Source organism: Pogonomyrmex barbatus, unplaced genomic scaffold, assembly GCF_055798465.1.
Source record: "Pogonomyrmex barbatus isolate J1 unplaced genomic scaffold, ASM5579846v1 scaffold8, whole genome shotgun sequence".
Classification (NCBI taxonomy): Eukaryota; Metazoa; Arthropoda; class Insecta; order Hymenoptera; family Formicidae; genus Pogonomyrmex; species Pogonomyrmex barbatus.
Window position 1 is genome coordinate 6391598 of NW_028297182.1, and position 19036 is coordinate 6410633.

General features: G+C 35.3%; 2 protein-coding genes across 8 annotated transcripts; one reads left to right on the forward strand and one right to left on the reverse strand.

Moving 5' to 3' along the window:
• The first annotated feature begins 187 nt into the window (after nt 1-187).
• On the forward strand, nt 188-14361 carry LOC105424626 (uncharacterized). Of its 6 annotated transcripts, XR_016141137.1 has the most exons (13): nt 188-826; nt 901-1105; nt 1202-2941; nt 3022-3253; nt 3327-3829; nt 3917-4134; nt 4207-5625; nt 5912-6078; nt 6347-6537; nt 6604-10483; nt 11164-11198; nt 11770-11843; nt 11925-11954. XR_016141137.1 is itself a non-coding variant. In XM_025217670.2 (12 exons), exons 2-12 carry the CDS (start codon nt 1004-1006, stop codon nt 12645-12647), a joined length of 9249 nt encoding a protein of 3082 aa, XP_025073455.2. In that variant the 5' UTR covers nt 192-826; nt 901-1003; the 3' UTR covers nt 12648-14361. The 6 variants fall into 6 exon arrangements, 4 of the variants coding, with proteins under 4 accessions (XP_088940143.1, XP_025073455.2, XP_088940142.1 ...); XM_025217670.2 differs by lacking the exon at nt 11164-11198 and having other exon boundaries at nt 192-826; nt 11925-14361; XM_089084016.1 differs by lacking the exon at nt 11164-11198 and having other exon boundaries at nt 192-826; nt 6371-6537; nt 11925-14361.
• Nucleotides 14362-14593: 232 nt separating this feature from the next.
• Nucleotides 14594-18583, reverse strand: LOC105424628 (uncharacterized). Of its 2 annotated transcripts, none has more exons than XM_011634950.3 (7): nt 18411-18583; nt 17636-17876; nt 17177-17369; nt 16976-17076; nt 16719-16855; nt 16301-16639; nt 14594-16163 (listed from the first exon to the last, which is right to left on the reverse strand). In XM_011634950.3, the coding sequence occupies exons 2-7, from the start codon at nt 17681-17683 to the stop codon at nt 15848-15850; spliced, it is 1134 nt and encodes a 377-aa protein (XP_011633252.1). In that variant the 5' UTR covers nt 17684-17876; nt 18411-18583; the 3' UTR covers nt 14594-15847. The 2 variants fall into 2 exon arrangements, with proteins under 2 accessions (XP_011633252.1, XP_011633251.1); XM_011634949.3 differs by having other exon boundaries at nt 16301-16642.
• Nucleotides 18584-19036: the final 453 nt, after the last annotated feature.

Genomic DNA, 19036 nt, shown 5'->3' on the forward strand with positions numbered 1-19036 from the left:
GATTGGTCAGAATCAGATTGATTAGTTCTCTTTCCATCCAAGATCTCGGACCAATTTTTAGCTTCGTGAACAAGACTTTATGTTCATGATGCTAGAAATTTATTCGAGATCTCGAAGGAAAAATTGACCAATCGTATTGTAATGTTGGACATGTGAAAGGACATGTAGATGAGCGAACGGGCGCGACGACTTGCCGCAAGTTCCGATGTGTCACGTGATCGCGGTTTACAAACGGTCGTTGTGACAAACTGCTGAGAGCGTGCGTATCGCGCGCGCGCGCACGCACTCACACGCGACGTGTACGTGGAATTTACACACATTGTGTAGAAGAAGAAGAGAACGTCGCACGACGCCTCTACGGGACGTCTCATAGTAAGGTCTGGCCTCGAGATATTGTCACGAATTGTACCGTCTTGGGCTGTAAATCTTTCGAATACGGCGCCGCAAATCAATGTGCGTACATGATTGGCATGTACATGATATATATGTATTGTGTATGTGTGTGCGTATGGTAATATGTATGCAATTACCGTTTTCCGTGGAGATGTCACGTTTCTCCTGCGCGATTGCGCTCGTCACTGAAGAAATTACACTGGATTGAGGGAGAGAATCGTTTCTACGATGCCTTAATTAAGTTCATCTCTTTTCATGGTCATTCTCTGGTCATTGTACTTAGATGTTTCAAGTTTGTACAAGCACTAAAGAAACGTAAATAAGTAAGGACGGAGCAACGTTGTAAAATAATCGATTCGCGGATTCTCAATTTTGATTACAAGTCTTGCGGATAAACAACGTTGTTATAAACGATAGGATTATTTCATTAAATGTAAAGATATATTTTTTGCATTGTTAAGAGATATATTTTCATTGACATTAAATTGCAATTCTTGTATTATTCAGATGCTGTACTGCATTCCATTATAATCATACATGCATTTACGAGGAATATGGATGACAATGTGAATTTTATGGGATGTTATCTATATAGTTCAGAAATGAGAATATGAAGAGTAGTAGCCAAAAAGAGGAATCTGTTGATAAAAAAAGATATGTTTTCTTCTCAGATCCAGATGTTATCGCAAAACGCACCGAGACTTCCGCTGTTGTGAGTGTTTTTTTTTTAGTAGTTATTTTTTTTTTATTGATTTACATGATCTATATTTAAATATGTATGAAATTTTATATAATTTTTTTATTGCAGGCAGCACAGATTAATCAAGAATTCAAGGTACAACAGCGACTTTTTAAAGAACAATCAGCTGATTTACAGACTCTTGCAATTGGTCCAAATAGTTTAGAAAATGTGTTATCTTATCATCCTGTACAGCCATATCCCTTTACATTTATCAGTGCTGTGAAACAAAAGCTTGCTTTAGATGATCGTAGTGATATTGGCAAAATACATGATTCAAGTTCTCAAGCAAAGAATAGTTTTATTTCTTCAATATTAAAAACAAATAGTATACAAAATTTGAATACACAAAATCAAATTGTAGAAAATATGGACTTCATTAAACCATTAAAAGTACCAGATCTTAAAATCTCCCCAAAAACTTTGGATTTCTCCAGCAGAGAAAATTCTAATTCGAAGGAACTGTCTTCCATGAAATCTGAAATAGCTGCAAAAGAATTTGCGCATGACAGATCTGATAAGAGTTTAAGAACTGGTGAAAGAGTGCAAAGAAAATTAGATTTTTCCATGGATGAATCATTCATTAATTGTGAAAGTATAGAACCATTAAAAGCACCAAATGTTTCGATAGCATCTAATTTAAGCAAAAAGAAAGAACATGTTAGAGACAGTTCCAGAGAAAAGGAAAATAGATCTAAAAGGATGAAAAAGGATGATTCCTTATTTGTAAAGAGGGATGAATCTGTGAAGGATCAAGTAAAACGCAGTCGAAGTCCAAGACATGTCTCCAAAAAAGATGTTAGCGATATTAGATTACCATTACCAAAGAGTGATAGACCATTCCATGCTACGAAAAGTAATGACTTTTCATCAAAATCGAAAGATAAAAATTTTGTAGCGTCCACTGCAAAAAAAGATGACAAAAGACAAAGATCCTTTAATACGCAGTCTGCAGAATTAACAAGAGACAATCTTCTAGAATCCAAGATTCAAACATCCAATGAGTCGCGAGTTTTTCCATCTTGGAAAGAATTAGATAAAACTACGTTAAGAGATTATAATACGAGTGTTTTATCTAGCACTGAGAACAAATTTAAAGACATAAACCATTATTTTCTTAAGCTAAATCCTGAAGTAGAGAGAGAAGACTTGAAACATAAATCTGATTCAGATAATAAATTATTGAAACAAGATAAGTTAAGCACTATTTACAAAGATCAAATGAAGAGAACATCAGACAAAAGTAAAATGTTGAACAAGAGTGAAGATAAAATCCACAGCGTTAATTCAGAACTATCAGAAAATGATGGATTTATGTCTGAAGCAAATAATTCCAAAAATCGTATAAGCGCTTATTTTGTAAATTCTACGCAATCATCAAAGAGTAAAGATCTCGAAACACCTACGGAGAGTAAACAAAGTATTAATTCAACTAGATCAACTAAAACTTCAGAGAATTTCAAATATGCAGAACATTCCATGACGCAATCTGCAAGCATTAAAAAAGATGAAGAGTCATGTTCTCAAAGCGTTATTACTACTAAAGAAACGATTACTAATGATGATTCAAATGATGTAGATATCAATACACTGCCAGAGGCATTATTTGATTCTAGAAGAATCTCTCTCAGGGATGGTTATTCTCCAACAGAATTTCAAAATTTGTTAACGCCAGAAAAGATGAATCTTCTTATGCTTAAATCTAAACGAAGGAGATACTTGATGCAAAGCAGCGATTCGGAAGTAGAAACGAAATGTCCAAAGTATAAACCGATGATACAATCTGAGAAAGATGAGGAGGTACAATTGGTGTGTATAAACATGTATCATACATTTTTATTAGTCATATAATATGTTTTTAATAAAGTAAAAGTACATTGAAATTTCAGATACATCCAACAGCTTTACATATGCAATTTCAGGCAGAACTACATCTTTATGATTCTTATAACGAGTCTCTCAGACAAGTTATGGACGTTGAAAAGTGTTTGTACAACAAGTGCGAGATGAAAGAACAAAAAAATCCACAGAAAATTGCTGAGAAAAATGAAGAATTGGAAAAAGTGCAAACTGAAGAAAATTGTGCCGCTGCTGCAATTGATAACGATACTGTTGAGAAATGTAAGAAATTTATTATTCGTGAAATTATGTATGTTAGATATGTTATTTGAAATATTTGAAATATTTTTTACAGCAACATGGAATTCGGTTGACTATATAAAAAAGGACATCACTGAAGCTCGAAAATCAAGTGATGAAGCGCATTTCAATAGAGAACATTACATTTCGAAAGGCAAAGTCGATGAATCTGGTTATGGATTTAATTATGGGAAGTTTAATAAAGCTATGATTAAAGTGGCGGAGGTACAAACTCAAACGGTGAATGATATAGCGACCCAAACGGATATATCAGCAGATGAACGACACGCGGAAAATAGATTATCAGAAATTTGTGAAAACGCATATGAACCATTCGTGAGGGAAACCCAAGTTCCCCAGTATATGACCTTAAATTCGGCCGAACAATTCAAAGATTTGGACCAAGTAGAAGAGTTATCTTTACCCAGCAGAATAAGAACCATGTCAGAAATTAGTTTACACGAAACCACTTCATCGATAAAAACAGAGACTGGAACTGAAATTAGTATTTCCACTAGAGATATAACGTGTTCATTTAATCAGTATATAGGTTCAGAGGTAGCTATATTTTATTTATAATATATTTATGTTAGCATTTTTATGATTGTATATATATTAATTGGATATTTTTTACATTTTTTTTAGCTGTCACGACTTTTACAAGATGAGAATCAGCGTAGATTTAGAATTGAAGAGTTATTTAAGAATCGGGAAAAAACGTTAAATGACAAAACCAAAAAATTGGTGGAGTTAGAAGAACAAAAACGTGTGTTGAAAGATACCGGACAAGACAGTCGTTCTGTTAAGAAAAAACAAAGAGCTCTGCTTTTAAAACTGCAACAAGAGAAGGACGAAATACATGCGTAAGTGATATTACGTGATTTTATACTTGTATTTTTGAATATTCCGTAATAAATTATTTTATTTATTGACAGATTAAAATTATTGTACGAAATTACGAGTCAAGAACGGAAGCGTATGTTACAAAAACAAAAAGATATGTTTAATTTGCAAATGTCGACGAAGAGTATTTTAACGAAATTAAAGAGAAGCGCTGATAGTCAATCACCGAGAAGATTATCAGGCCCTATGAAAGGCTATGATATACGCAGTAATAGTTCTATGAGCTCACTAATTGATTCAGATAAATCTCACCATGATCGGTCTCAAATAGATCCAGGTCTGCATGCATCCGAGAATGACATATCCAAGCTTGATTTGCTCAAGTCCAACGCATTTATAAGTTTAGCTGAGGAGAGTAACACATCTGCAACAAAATTCGATGAGAGTAAAGAACAGGAGGAAAGTCCTGTGCAGATACAAAAGAAAAGCGATATGTCGAAATATAAGCTGAGATCTCCAAAGTACGAAGAAAAAATGCCCAGAGCGGATATTCTGCGGCAGAAACAGAATCAATTGGATATGGAATCGAAACGGATACAAGGCCATCCTATGAAAATAAATATTCGGCTTTTGGAAAATCAAGATCAAATAAAAGTGCCGCAGTCGTCGAAACCAATAGCAGATACACTAGCATCTGACTATGTAAAATCTGAATCTGATACGTTAGTGGAAGAGTTATCTAAAAGATCGAGAACATCACAAATAACAGACCCCTCTATACAAACCGCGACGATTGCAAAAGAAAAAGACTTAACTTCTAACGTAGTAACCGCTAATAGTGAATCTATAGAGGAAGAAATAAATACGATAGTTCAAGATACTGTTTCAAAGACGACGCAGTCACAAATCTCTGAAATATTTACGAATACAAGTAAGAGTTCTAGAAAGGTTGATAAGTCCATTACGAATGATAAAGACATATCTAAGAAATTGCAACATAATGCCGAATTAAAAACAAGCTCCAAGCGTAAAAGTTCCAAGTATCAGAAAACAAAATCGTCTTCTAGTATATTAACAGAAAATATATCGCGATCTAAATCAAACTCTCATATATCAGAGGAGCTTATTAAGCATCATGATAAACGGACAAAAGTGGAAACCGATTTGTTTCAGTTAGATAACGACAAAGAAAGTTCAATTTTGGGCGAATTGGATAACGAAAGTCAAACTTCACTTCAGGCACTTGTTAAACATTCGAAGACCATCAAAGATAAAAGTGCGAAATTATCGAGCGAAGTAACAAATGAGAGTAAGGAGAACGGGTCCATTCAAGTTTCAAACAAAAAATATGAAAATGGTGAAAGGAATCTTGCGAGGAACGAACAAGATACTCAAAATGTATCTACGTCTCAAATTAGTACTTTTACCGTTTCCCATCACAGTTCTGGCGAAAGCGAAAAGAATTTCTCGAGGTCTATAGTTCTTAGATCACAAGATAAAGATTTCGAACAGTAAGTACACATATGTATTTATCTATTTTTGTATCTATACTTCTTCTTTTCTTATTTTAATACCGCAAATTTTCGGAAACGTTATTCAACGCGATACGCGTGTGTCCCGTTAATAAAATCTTGAGTCACTACAGTCTTGTCAGGAGATCTAATAATAAACCATGCATCTCCATGCCACATCAAGTAAAGCATTGTAAAAATAGATTCTCTGCAGAAGCAATCCGCGTAACAGGCATGCACAGGCAGCATATTCTTGGAGCTGTATGATTTCTCCTGTTCTCTTTAGAATTTTGAATGCACGCGAAGTTGCACTTGCATCCCGCAAGAACTGCGTCGAGGAGTGGATGGCGTGGCACGCAAGGTTAAGAGCGGAAGAGGACCGTGTCAGTCGCATGGAGCAGACAGCATTTAAACTCGTTGCAGCATCTAATGTTTTGTATCAACAAGGAGGGGGTAATATAAATATACTTTTTTATATATATATATATATATAAATTTATAATTTATAATATATATATATATATATATAAATTTAATTTTTTTAAGCATTTTGGATTGTACACTAATTTTTTAATGAAGCTTGAGTTGTAGCTATAATTTAAATATGAAAAAAATGATTTTTTTAGTTTCGAGTTTTGCGGATATTACAATAATCATGACAAATTATTATTTTATTAATAATATAGCTTTTTGCATAATTTCAAACTCTGATCACGATCAGAGAGAGATCTACGCTCTTTTATAGATACTACTGTGTCTTCCGATACGAGCGATGTCGAAGGAAGGATAGGCCTTCTCACTGAAAAATTAGCGGAGCGACGTCTCGAAATGGCGCGTCTAAAAAGAGAAGCAAAGAAACAAGCGAAGAAGCAATTGCGTGCTTTGGAAGCAAATCTGTTGAATCAAATCAAAGTAAGTATATAATGAATAATTGTTTGATTATTATATTCTTATGAGATTCTTATTTATACTTTACAGAAGTATGATACGACTATTCACGAAATGCGCAAAAAACTGGAATCGAAGAAAGCTATTAAAGAAACGGATAAGTTAGCGATAGAGCCAAAGTCATTGGCTGACTTCAAAGTACCTGAAATACCACTTAAGAGAATACAGGACATTTACAAGAGTAGCGACTTATTGAGATCCAGATCGGAATCTGATCTTCTGTCAACGAGAAATCAGCAGAAGGATTTATCGAAAATCATAACGCCTGTGGTGTATGGTTATAAACATGAGAAATATAACTCTCAAAAGTCTACAAAGTCCACGGTTAAAAGCGCAAGCGCTTTAGAATTAAAAGGTACTACGGATCTCAACGATAGTCGGATTATTTTTGGCGATTATGCATCGACGGAAGCACATAATAAAATTCGAACAGCGCTTTCAGAATCATCGACTTCAAATGATGCACATGTTGGAAAATATGCTCTTTCTATGAAAAGACAAATCGAAGAATCTACTACGAACGTCAAAATGAAACAGAATGGCGTATCGCACGATGCGGAAGATGCTAAAACCGATCCTAATATGCAATCGGAATTAGAGGTGCAAACGATATCGGATACACGATTTGAAGATCACAGTACTATCAACACCGAATCGGCGAATGATAAATTAATTACTAGTCAATCTCAGCCGAAGACTCTTACAATACTATCTGAGATTCAAGAAGTAGAAAACACCGAAAACTCCAAATCTATTCCGAGCAAATCTGAGTACTCCACGGAAAACGCTGCACGTGTTACAGCCGCTGATTCTAGTATACTTACTTACTCGAGAAAGTTAGATTTTCTACAGTTAAATAATAAGAATTTGAGCGAGGATATAAGTTCTATCGAAAAAGATATTAAAGCGCTTTCGGAAATAATGTCACGTTTAAGCAACGAAACAAATGAAAAGTCGAAAGTAGATAATGATGAAAGGAATACGTCGCAAGATATATCAGAAATAATATCTAAATCGATTTTTAGTAATAAAACAACTGATATTGAAAACGAGAGAAAGCAAACAGCGTCGGCCGAAACGGAAATAGATGAATCACTTTCTATGTCGATAAATAATAGAAAATTGATATCTTCTAATGATTTAAGTCATGATAAATATTTATCAGACAAAATTAATGAAATATCGACAATAATTCCAGAAGAAGCTCCTATCATTTCTAAATCGCCTCGCGAAATTGACTACGAAGCCAAAAGCAAAGAAATTATGAATGAAATCGAGAAATCTATTCTGTCAAAACACACTAAGAGTGGTGACCCAGCTTTAGTATTAGAAAATGGAAATGAAGAATTATTAAATGATTTCGTTTCCGAGCTCAGTATAAAATCGATTTCCGAGATACTTTCTAAAGTATCAGAAAGCAGAAAGAGTCTTGATCTTGCCAAGAATACAGCAAAACAAATCGATAATTCGAAGAATGATATAAATGAACAAAGTGATTTAAGTGAAACAAAACTTGAAAAGGATCTTGTAAAAAGTCCAGTGGAAGAAGCGCATTTACTGAAATTTTCTGAACACTTTGGCACCGAGTTAGTGCATTCTCCCATCATCGCCGGTCATCGTTCAAAGGAAAATTACAAAACGATATCACAAGATGACTCACGAAGCGTGCCTAGCATAGTTTCAAGCTCGCATATTCTTGCCGGCGAAAATTACAAGTCGTCGAAAAAGATTTCCGAGGTGGAAGCCAGAAGTGACGTTGATGATACGAAGATCCTCATATCAAAGAACCTCGATGAGGATATTCACACGGAGGCGCTCGACAATACTGTGACAAATTCAATGACACTTGCGTCTAATGTCGATCAAAACCAATCGCGTATCATCAGTAATATTTCTCAAGATAAGAATGACTGGACGACGTCTGAATCGTTCGAAGTTCCGCAAGATGAGATTAGTACTGGAGTACGTGAAGAATTTGCGAATTCAAGATCGGACTTGAGTCATACGGATTCAATACGGAGTCATACGGATGCTATGAATAAGTTCTCAGAAAAGAATGTATCACACGTCGATGACATAGCGAATAAAGAAGCTGAAAATGAACATTTAATAAGCGATGCTGATGCATCTGGCCTTTTTCCAAAAGAGAAATCTATCAATGTACAAGACGTCACGTTTAACATCACATTAACACAATCCCAAATGACGAAGAGTAATGACGATCTCGATGATATATTGGATATAATAGCTAGAGAAAACAATAAAGAAAAGAGCATTCCTAATAATGAAGATGAAAAACTCGATAATGTAATGTCAGATTCTATGACTGAATTATTAGATAGAGTTAAAGATATAGTGGAAAATGATGAGGAAAGCGTAGATAGTCGTTTCAAAGGACTCTTATGTGATATGGACATCAGTCTAGATAATCGAACTACAGCAGATGATTTGATATTAAATAACAAAGCGTCAAGCGAAACAAATGTTGGAGATATAAATGAAAGTAATAAAATTCCTGCGAATATTTGCGAAAATAATAAATCTAGTAATCATGAAGAAATAGTGGATACTTTGTTACGAGCAGTTGACGATAATAAAACTACTATAGATGTAAATTTACGAGTCGAAATCGATAATGAGGAGAGTCCATGTGAAATGGTATCAGAAGTACAAGAAATTATAATAACGGAGCTGGATTCGAGTAGTGCCGAGGATAACGTATTATCGGAACTTGAAATTGATGCTAAAGTCGAATTGGCTGAAGAGGAAGAATTCGCCACGTGCAATGTAGACGAGGACAAAAATAAATACGCTACCAAACGTAGCCAAGGCATTACGTCTATAGAGATAAAGGAATGTTTAGAATCAATTTCCGAACATGATAGCTCGGAAGGCGAGCAACTGGACAATCTGGTGGAAGTCGCTATGAGTGGATTGGACACTGTAGAAAAACCCGTTGCACTGCGCGATTCTCCTAAATCGGTGATAAACGACGCAGTATCTACGCAGACTGGACAAGAGGCTGAAGAAGAGACGACGGATAAAATCGAGAAGTATGACGAAGTCGTGATGTCGGATGCACCAATAATTGAAAATATTAACAAAACATTCGAGATATTAAAGGATCCCGAATACGAGGACATATCCGAGGAGAGTCTCGAGGTGTCCGAAATTTTAGACAAAAATGATCTCCCGAGGACACCCGCGAAGAAATCTGCCAATCTACCGGATAGCTATCGGACTACCCAGAAATCAGAGGATGTATTAAGAATATTGGACGAAATATCGCAGAAATCATCGTCGGATTCGAACAATTCGCAAAATAATCAGAGAAGTGTCCAGAGTGTGCCGAGTGCAACGGAAGAGATCAGTAATCTGGGTGTAGAAATCTCTGCAATTGACAATAGAGAGTCGTCCCTCGAGAGAAATAGAATAGCGACGAACAAACTCGAGGAAAAATCGTATGAAGTAACGGAGGAAACAAGGGATCGATTCCAGGAAGGAGTAAAATTGCAAGATAGGCGAAGTCGGTCGACAGAGGTCAGCGATGCGGACGATTTGTCCAAGAAGAAAAGCGTGATTCCTTTGAGATTAGATGAGCATGACGCAGACGATAAGTCTTCTCAAATAATACACGAGCTGCGCGAGAGAGTCTCGCAGCTGCAGGAGCAAAATGGCTCATCCGAATCCAGCGAGGCCAGCGATACTCCAAGGGGTGTATCCGAGATCGAGATGGACTCGCCGAGAGATTTTAATGACTCGAGATTGGACATTGATATCCTAGATGATGATTTGTTGAGTGGCTCCAAGGCGACGAACCGGAACATCGATATGGATACTAATTTCCACTCTGCGTCCATCGTCACGGCGTCTGACAAGGACATCGAAACTATGATCGACGAATTAAGAGGTATTCTCGCTCTCCTATCGCAATAATCAAATAAGTGTATACGTATGCATATATAAATATACATACATATACATGCATATAAATATAAACGAAATTAGAAATGTAGAGAATAGACAATATACAGAGTTGTTAATATCGTCAATTCTACCATATACTGATTCGAGTTTCGTATCTAACGTATGAATCAGAGAATCAATCCTATATAATCCATCCGATTGTACATATTTTTAAAATTTGAAATATGTGTGTTATATAAAAATTATACACATTATGACCCAATCGATAGTGCCATCGAATAGATCATCTGATGTGCAGGATAATCTGTCTAATCGTGACATATCGCGAAACGATAATTTTTGAAAAATGCTATTCGAGCGATTGAATTACAAACATCGAATAACATATTTCAAAGCCAATCTATGTATATGTTGAGAGATAATGGATTTTTTTTTTCTTCTTTCTCTTTTTACAAATTATTGTTATCATTCTCAATCGAAATCATGCGATGCAATTTTATGTGGGCTGATCATTCTCAGAATACACTCGATACATACTTACACACATTTCGATTTCTATATACACATTACATACTACAGAAACATCTTTGGTTTTTTTATAATGGCTGTGTGCTCTCCTGTGCAAAGCGTTGCCTGGTATAGCCATGTGTTGTTTATTTTCAGACAAATAGCAAAGTCGAGATTATATTTGTCTAAAGGTAATACACGAAACTACGAATGATACGAACATTGACTTGTTATCTCTGTACAAATCAGTGTCGCATGAAATGCTTGATACTTTCATTATTGATCCGTATGCGCACAAAAAAAGGCCTGTAAATATTATGCATCACACACAATTATTCATCAATTACCATCTATCTTTTTTTTCCCCTTCGAGAATCTCTCAGAATTTATCATCGTGTACAGATGTTACATAGAATGTCCAATTATCCTTATCTCACAGCTTTATATATTATTTTATATATATATATATATATATATATATATATATATATATGTATATTATACATAAAACAGTATTATAACTTTATACTGTTTTATATATGTATATGTGCATTAGAAACAATTTTTCTCTCTCATATATTTTTCAATTTTTTGATTCGTCCTTCTCCCTCCTTTTTTTAGAGCACTTAATTTAATTATATAAATTGTGAATCCCCGATGTAATGTGAAAGCTCGTGTTGCTTTTCCCGAGGAACTTGCCTCTTTGCCTGCCTGTTGTATTTATCGATATATATATATATATTTCACGCTTACTTCGTACAGCTTCCCTCCTGCAACCTGGTCATGACAGGCAAGCCAAAATGCTTCGGATCGAACAGCTAGAGATCGAGTTGAAGGTATGTATTTTTTGTACAGCTAAATCACTGCGTATAATCGCGTATGAATGCGCATGTACATAGAAGATATTTGTTTTTAAGATCAAAAAGTTGGAAGCGGAAGAAGTGTCTTACTACGTTCGAGAAATACCGAATAAACCACCGCCTCCTTACATCCCACCGGAAGATGGCCGATTGTCGACTTCACTCGGTTCACCCACGCCGGTCACCGCTGTGATCCCATCGAATGTTGAGGAGCTGACATCATTCACCGAGAAAGCTACAGCCCTAATATACAACGCCAAACTGGCCGGCGAGGACATCGCGAATTTAGAGGCTCCTCCCGAGATTTACGAGTTGACCAAAGATAAGAGCGAGAGCGTAAAACGAGACAGGCGGATCTACAACACTTTCCTCTTCGATCTTTGTAAGGAGACAATCGTGGAAGTCTATCGAGCGGAATACGAGAAACCCGGCCCGAGTTGGACGAAGCCGAACGTGAAGACGAAACCCATGATGAAGATTCCGAAGAACGTCGAGGAACTCATCGAATACGTTAATAAAGAAGTTGCCACGCTCTTCGGCTTCAAAACGAAGCTGCAGCGAGAGAATATGGTGATGCGTTGGAGCAGAAAACGCAGAGACAGGGTTGACGAGTTGCTGGCGAGAGAAGCCCAGGCCGAAGAGGATGAGTGGACGAAGTTTCATCATGACGAGCTGGCGGTGAAAAATGGACTCACGGTTACCATACTGGATACCCTCGTGATGGAAACTGCGAACGTGGTGAAAATAGCATATGGTAAGAAGAGAAGAATGATGGTGTAGCGATTATTAACTTTCGCCTTAACTTTTGAGCAAAGGCACTATCTTGCAATTCATTGTTAGTTGAAATGGACAAAAGTGAAATAAATATCCTCTCAGTTAATGTTTCCTTATGCATTTCGAATATTACGTTACTGTCATACGTACTTTTGTCCATTAGTACCTTAAATATACCATATAGGCTGGTTCCTATTTATTTGTTGACTATGCAATTTGTTGCCTTTCTTTTTATATCAACAAAGCTGACGCGTGTGAATGTTCAAGTAGAAGATACATTTCAATAAGATGAAATGTGAATGACAGAGAAAATATAATTAATACTAGCCATTCATGATTCGATAATCAAATGCCCTAGGTCAGTTTTAAAATTTATTTCTTGTTAACGACAAGTTTAACGAATTTCTAACATTTAATGATAATTATATGTTTATATGTACGAACTATCATAGAACAATTAACATAAGGCGTACGGTACTATGTGTTTCTATGAAAATGACAATTATTAATCATCGAATAAAACGGAGCGTTTTGTTCAATTTAACTTATACTTAGAGTTTTTAGATTAATGGTAGAAATATAGTCTCCTGTTATGCAAGTTTCATATTATGCTTCTTAGCGCGTTATCAAAATATTTATGCTGTAATTTATCGGAATTAAACAATATATTATTCTAATAATTATATGTGTAATATTTATAATGTGTTATAATTGAACAAAACGCTTTCTCGATTGCTGTATGTAAATTGTATTTTAGCAGAATGTAGAATAAGCAATAAGTTTTCGATACGTCATGTTGGACAGCAGTCACATGCTCAATTACTTGTAATGAAATTAACAAAATTTGAACGGAAAGACTGACATTTCGGGGCCATTTTGATCGAAATTATAAACTGTTGAATGAAGTACATTGATGGAGATTATAGTAAACATCGGCTATACAGGGTGAGGCGCATAAATATTTTATCTTGGAAAACATTTTTCTTCTTCTCCCCTTTGTCAATCCTTCCAAGTATTTTAAATTGTCTTATGTGCTTCTCCTACAAATTGATTTTCGAGTTTCGATTGCGAAGGATTAATTTTTGGGTCTTCTCTTTAATAATACCAGCCCCTGTAATCATGTAGAATACAGTCAAGATTGAGTCCTATATAGTCATTACATTTATTATCGACGAAACTATCTGTATAATTTGTTAATGGACTGATAAACAATCAATATACGTTTTAATTTAGTCGTATCGCTTTCGATCGATGCGATTCTGTTTGACTCTTGTAATTTTATGTTCGTGGTTGTGATGTAAACGTTAAGACTTACGGGAATACAACGATAGCACTTTAAACGCTATAACATGCAAATATAATTCTTATTTTCTTGATATCCAGCGTTATAGCGTAGAATGTGCTTCGTCCTGAAATTCCTGTAGCTGTGGAAATATAAATACTGCAGCGCTCAAATATAACGTCCAGCGTTGTTCCTTTGTATGCAGGTAACATCGCTTTGGTAATTTTTAATTGTAATTTTTAATATAAAACTCCCATGTGCAGACCGCCCTGAAAAGCCTTTCTCCGTTTGCAGGGTACACTTGTAGAGTTGTTCACAATTCTCTTTACATTAGCAATTCTTTAATCGCGTCTGTAGTTGTTACAGAGATTGTTCACGTATGTAGTGTTAAATATGTACTTAACTAAGGTATATTTTATAATAAACTTTTCCTGAAAAGATGTTCTATTTTTTACTTTATTTGCATAACGCTCATGCGAAATAGACAACAATAATTGACAAAATAAATCATAAAATATATTAAAAATATCAAAATTTTATCTGAAATTTTAAAGCAATGATTATGATAAATGAAAAGATTAAAAGACAGAATATATTTAATATATGTAAAATAATAGAATAGTCTAATATAGAAGATTGGTTTTTTTCAGAAAATAGATTACACATATAGTTGGGTTGTGATATTATATTATTTTTGATGATTCATCCATTCACAAGCGTACAAGATTTTACATAATTATAAAGTATATTCCTATATTATCTGATTATGAATGTGGCAAATTTTTTTCCACATAATTCTGCAGTATATTTATAAACTCCTAAAAAAGAATTTTAATATTACATACATTCTGTTATTTTTAAAAATTAGTAATCGAAAGGTAGGAAAGATTTACGAAGATTTTCAGTTAATGTAGAGAAATCCACAATTTTCAATATTTGCAAATAAAATTAGTTGAATGATAAGTTAAAAAAGAAAAATAAAATCAATAGATAAATTCATTGGAATATACATAGGTTTTGTAAGACAAGTAACTTGTAACATCCTGTCGCAATATCGTCAATATCGTTAATACATTGAAATTAAATCTACCAATTTGTCTTTATCTTGGAAATATGGTTACGCAACAAAATATATATTAACAATATTGGTAAATACATAAAAAAAATCAATAAAAAATAAGTATATATACATATAGTATATATACATATATATATATGTATATGTACATATATGTATGTATATATATATATATATATATATATATATATATATATCGTATGTCTTATTTGCATGTATATATAATATTAAATTGTTCAACGATGTCGTTTTAATAGAATACGAAAATGACTAGATTCGATTCTTAGAAGCGACAAATGCTTCATTATCGATTGAAAGTTTAATACACGTACACACACACACACACACACACACACACACATGCATCGACAGCATCGGATTATTGCACGCATATTAAGCTCAAGATTGTGACATACGAGCGTCAGCCGAAAAGCTAGCACTTATAGTGAGCTCTTGGTCGTGTTTTCTCTCGTTTTTGTAGGAAGAAAAAAGTCTTCTCGTCGTCTAGCAAATAGTTTTCCGCTAAACACTCTGCTGATTATCGTCAATCTACAAAGCGCGAATTCCTATTATTCCTTTATGGCAGCCTATAACGAGTAAAATTAGTATACAGACTAGATTATTCCATCGAAAATCGTACAGCTTATATTCATTCATCGTCGCTATTCTATTACATGTTATATATGCACGAAATGTCGCAATCGATCAGCACCAGTGAAGAAAACATCGATCGTTTGTTACCGATAGCTCTTACAGCTGGTATAATTCTCAATGCATTCCAACGCGAGGAACTAGAAGCTCATCAAATTTCACGCGATTTCTATGCATCGACAACATATATTTTGCCTACTGTCTCCGTGAATTATTCGCATCTTTCGATCCCTCGCCAGTATCATCTGCGTCTCTCGGATGATCCTTGGAATTTCTGTCTTTAAAATCGCGAGAATGATAATAGTGATTGCTGTCTCTTCGTGATGCTTGACCTCTATACTTGCGATTATTACCATCGCGACCATAATTGCGGTATTCACGCGATCGATACGACGGCGATTCGAAACTGCCCGCTTCCGCTGATTTCACGCTGCCATTCTGAAGCTGTGGTAGAACAGTCGAATCCGTATCCGTCTGATGATCTTGTTTCTCGTGTCGATTCGTGCTGTATCTAAAATAATTTACATACAAGCTTTAACTTATTTTTATATCTTAATGTAATTGCATTACATTTTTTATAGCATTTTTTATAACAATTCAACAGTTTGTAGAAATGAATATTGTAATAAATTTTTGTAAATTCTGTACCTTGCTGATCTGCGGTGCCAGTAGCTCGGTATTGGTAACGGCGGAAATTTACGAGAGTTTTGTTCTTGCGTTGTACTCGTAGGCGAACCACGATTATAATGGGTATTGTTACCGTCACGGGAGCGTCCGCCTCTACTGGTACCAGCATTATTTGCTGAAGAAGCCGCTCTCAATGAAGCTATTTCCTTCTTTTGATCCACATTTTCCTTATGTAACCGTTTCACCATCGCATACGATTCCTCCAAAAGCACGACTAAACTTGCTTGCACAGGATCTCCAACTTGAACTCCTATATCCGCCACTTCAATTTTGTTTCTTTGATCTTCGGCCATGTCCAATCTTCTGCAGAAAAAAAGCACCATTAGTTTATCATCACAGCTGTATATAGTTAATAATACATTTCCGAAAAACAACTAACTTTTTTTGCTGCTCTATGATATTCGACAAGTATTGGTTATGTGTTTTTGCTTCTTGTAATGACACTTTAATATCTTGTAAGTCTTTCTCCAGAAGCTCCACTTGCAAAGGTGTTACATTGACACATATTGGGCTACCCTATATGAATTCAAATCAGAATTTAAATCTTTATATTAATGCTTAAAATATTCTTTGGAAAAAAAAAATTAAGAGGTATATAAGTATTATTAAATATTCACAATGTTACATTGTAAGTACCTTCGATTTCGCAAACCCATTTCCATTATCTTCAGGCGAAGAAGGACTACTAGCCACACCATAGTGTGCTCTTTTGGAAAATACTAATTGAAATTGCAAATCTGTAGAGATTTACAAAGTAGATTAGAACCAAAATACTTCAAGAGAGAAAAGAAATATTTAAAGCAAGAGAAAATAAATATTAATCACTATCTTCATTACCTCTATTTCTTTGACGTAAGCATTCTATCTCCTGATGTAAAGCAACTAAAGTTGCCTGGTGTTGTTCTTGCAAAAACTTCATGTTCTGCTCTAGTTGCATCACTCTATCTACATTCAGACCTTGATGTCTAACATGTGCAAATCCATCGTTCCTCTCGCTCAAAGAAACTAAGTCTGGTGGTGCTTTCTTCCCCTATTATATGAATAATCATATAAGACTTATATATTTATCATATATTTAATATATTTAAACATTTGAAATTCTTAATATTCAAAGAATTAAATTTTATTGATGATAAATTATACAATGCGTATGCAAATATTTATATTTTTAACGTTAAAAAAAATATTTAACAATTAAAAGGAATATTAAAAATATGGATATGAATATATTTTAATCTAATAAAAAACAATCATTATGCAATAATTTAATATTTAGTGACATAAACATATATTCACCTGAGGGAAGGGCACTGTTGGTAATTTCATCAGCACTTTAGATGTCATCTTGGAGTTATCAGTGAATCTCAATTACAAGTTATTCCTCACCCTAGTTACTTTGCACTTGTCTATTATTATGGTATCTATTATCTTTTCCAATGATTTAAGTATCACACATTCAAGTCACACATCAATACTGTCACACAGCTAAGCCTATTAATGCAAACGAAACTTCCTCGAATGCTCTAGCATAGGTGACCTAGAAGAAAATGCAATTTTACAATTAAAAGTATCATTTACAACAGACATAAGGATCCAAATACTGCCTAAAACTATAAAAAAATCTACGTTTGATTATAGAGAAATTCATGTTATTTTTGAAAAACATAAGTCCATAAATTATTTTATCATTTTGCACTCATGAGACCTAAGTAAAGAAACGAACGACGAAGAAACACAATAAGCGACCATTATAATCCCGTAAAAACTCGAACGTTACTATGCAATAGAGATGGACGCGTTGCAAAACTAACGATCATTGATATATATTTTTTTTCGCGTAACTGTCGCTAATAAGAAGACACGAACGAAAATCGCAGGATATTAAATACTATACGAATCTCGCAACGTCATAGAGAACAGGAATGTCTTTTGACATCGCCAAGAAATGATCGCGAGGAACAAATAATATGAATATCGACGTGCCGCGTAATTATCGTGAATAAGTACGCGTTGAGGAAATTAGAAGAAAATCATGAGAAAATCAATCGTATTCCGATTTGAGATACTTTACCGAATACACTCGAGCTCGCGCAGTTCGAGAGTTCGCAGGACGAGAAACGGATAATACGCGAGTGCAGAGTCCAAAGGTTGAATGAGAACGTCCTGCGCGCGCAGCATGACGTCACCGCGCTATGTGCGCGCACGCTGATTGGCCGGTGGCGTTTGAATATGGAGCGCAATGGTACGCGGCACGCAACGATTCTCGGATGATTTTATCACGACAACCTTTTTTCCGGCAAACACGATGGACGACGATGATTCGAAGAGTCGATCGGTCAACGGGGCTATTTTCCGCTTTCGTATTTTGTCGAGAAAAATCGCAAACGATTCCGGACGCGGCTCAACGTCAATGTTCGAATCCCGCGCGTTTTCCGCGACTGACGAGTCGTCCTCTTTGCGTAGTGGCACTCAATCATTTTTTGCTCGCGACGCGATTCTTTTCTCGCCCGCGATGAATCGTACTCGCCTTGAATTAACTAATCGCGCCGCGTAATCGGTCGAAGAGAATTTCAGTCAGGATTCCCGCCAAACGTGGACGGAATGGATGAGAAATTAATCCTTTCTCATTGATTGATCGACGAAGTCGATCGCGCGTTGAGCACCACCGGGCCGATTACATCCGTCACGGGTAAACCC

Coding starts and splice junctions, on each gene's coding strand:
- LOC105424626 (XM_025217670.2), top strand. CDS start 1,004: ATGAAGAGTAGTAGCCAAAAAGAGGAATCTGTTGATAAAAAAAGATAT. Junction 6,079..6,346: donor TTTGTATCAACAAGGAGGGG/GTAATATAAATA, acceptor GATCACGATCAG/AGAGAGATCTACGCTCTTTT. Junction 11,844..11,924: donor AGCTAGAGATCGAGTTGAAG/GTATGTATTTTT, acceptor TTTGTTTTTAAG/ATCAAAAAGTTGGAAGCGGA.
- LOC105424628 (XM_011634949.3), bottom strand. CDS start 17,683: ATGACATCTAAAGTGCTGATGAAATTACCAACAGTGCCCTTCCCTCAG. Junction 17,077..17,176: donor CTTACGTCAAAGAAATAGAG/GTAATGAAGATA, acceptor AAATCTCTACAG/ATTTGCAATTTCAATTAGTA. Junction 16,856..16,975: donor ATGGGTTTGCGAAATCGAAG/GTACTTACAATG, acceptor GAATTCATATAG/GGTAGCCCAATATGTGTCAA.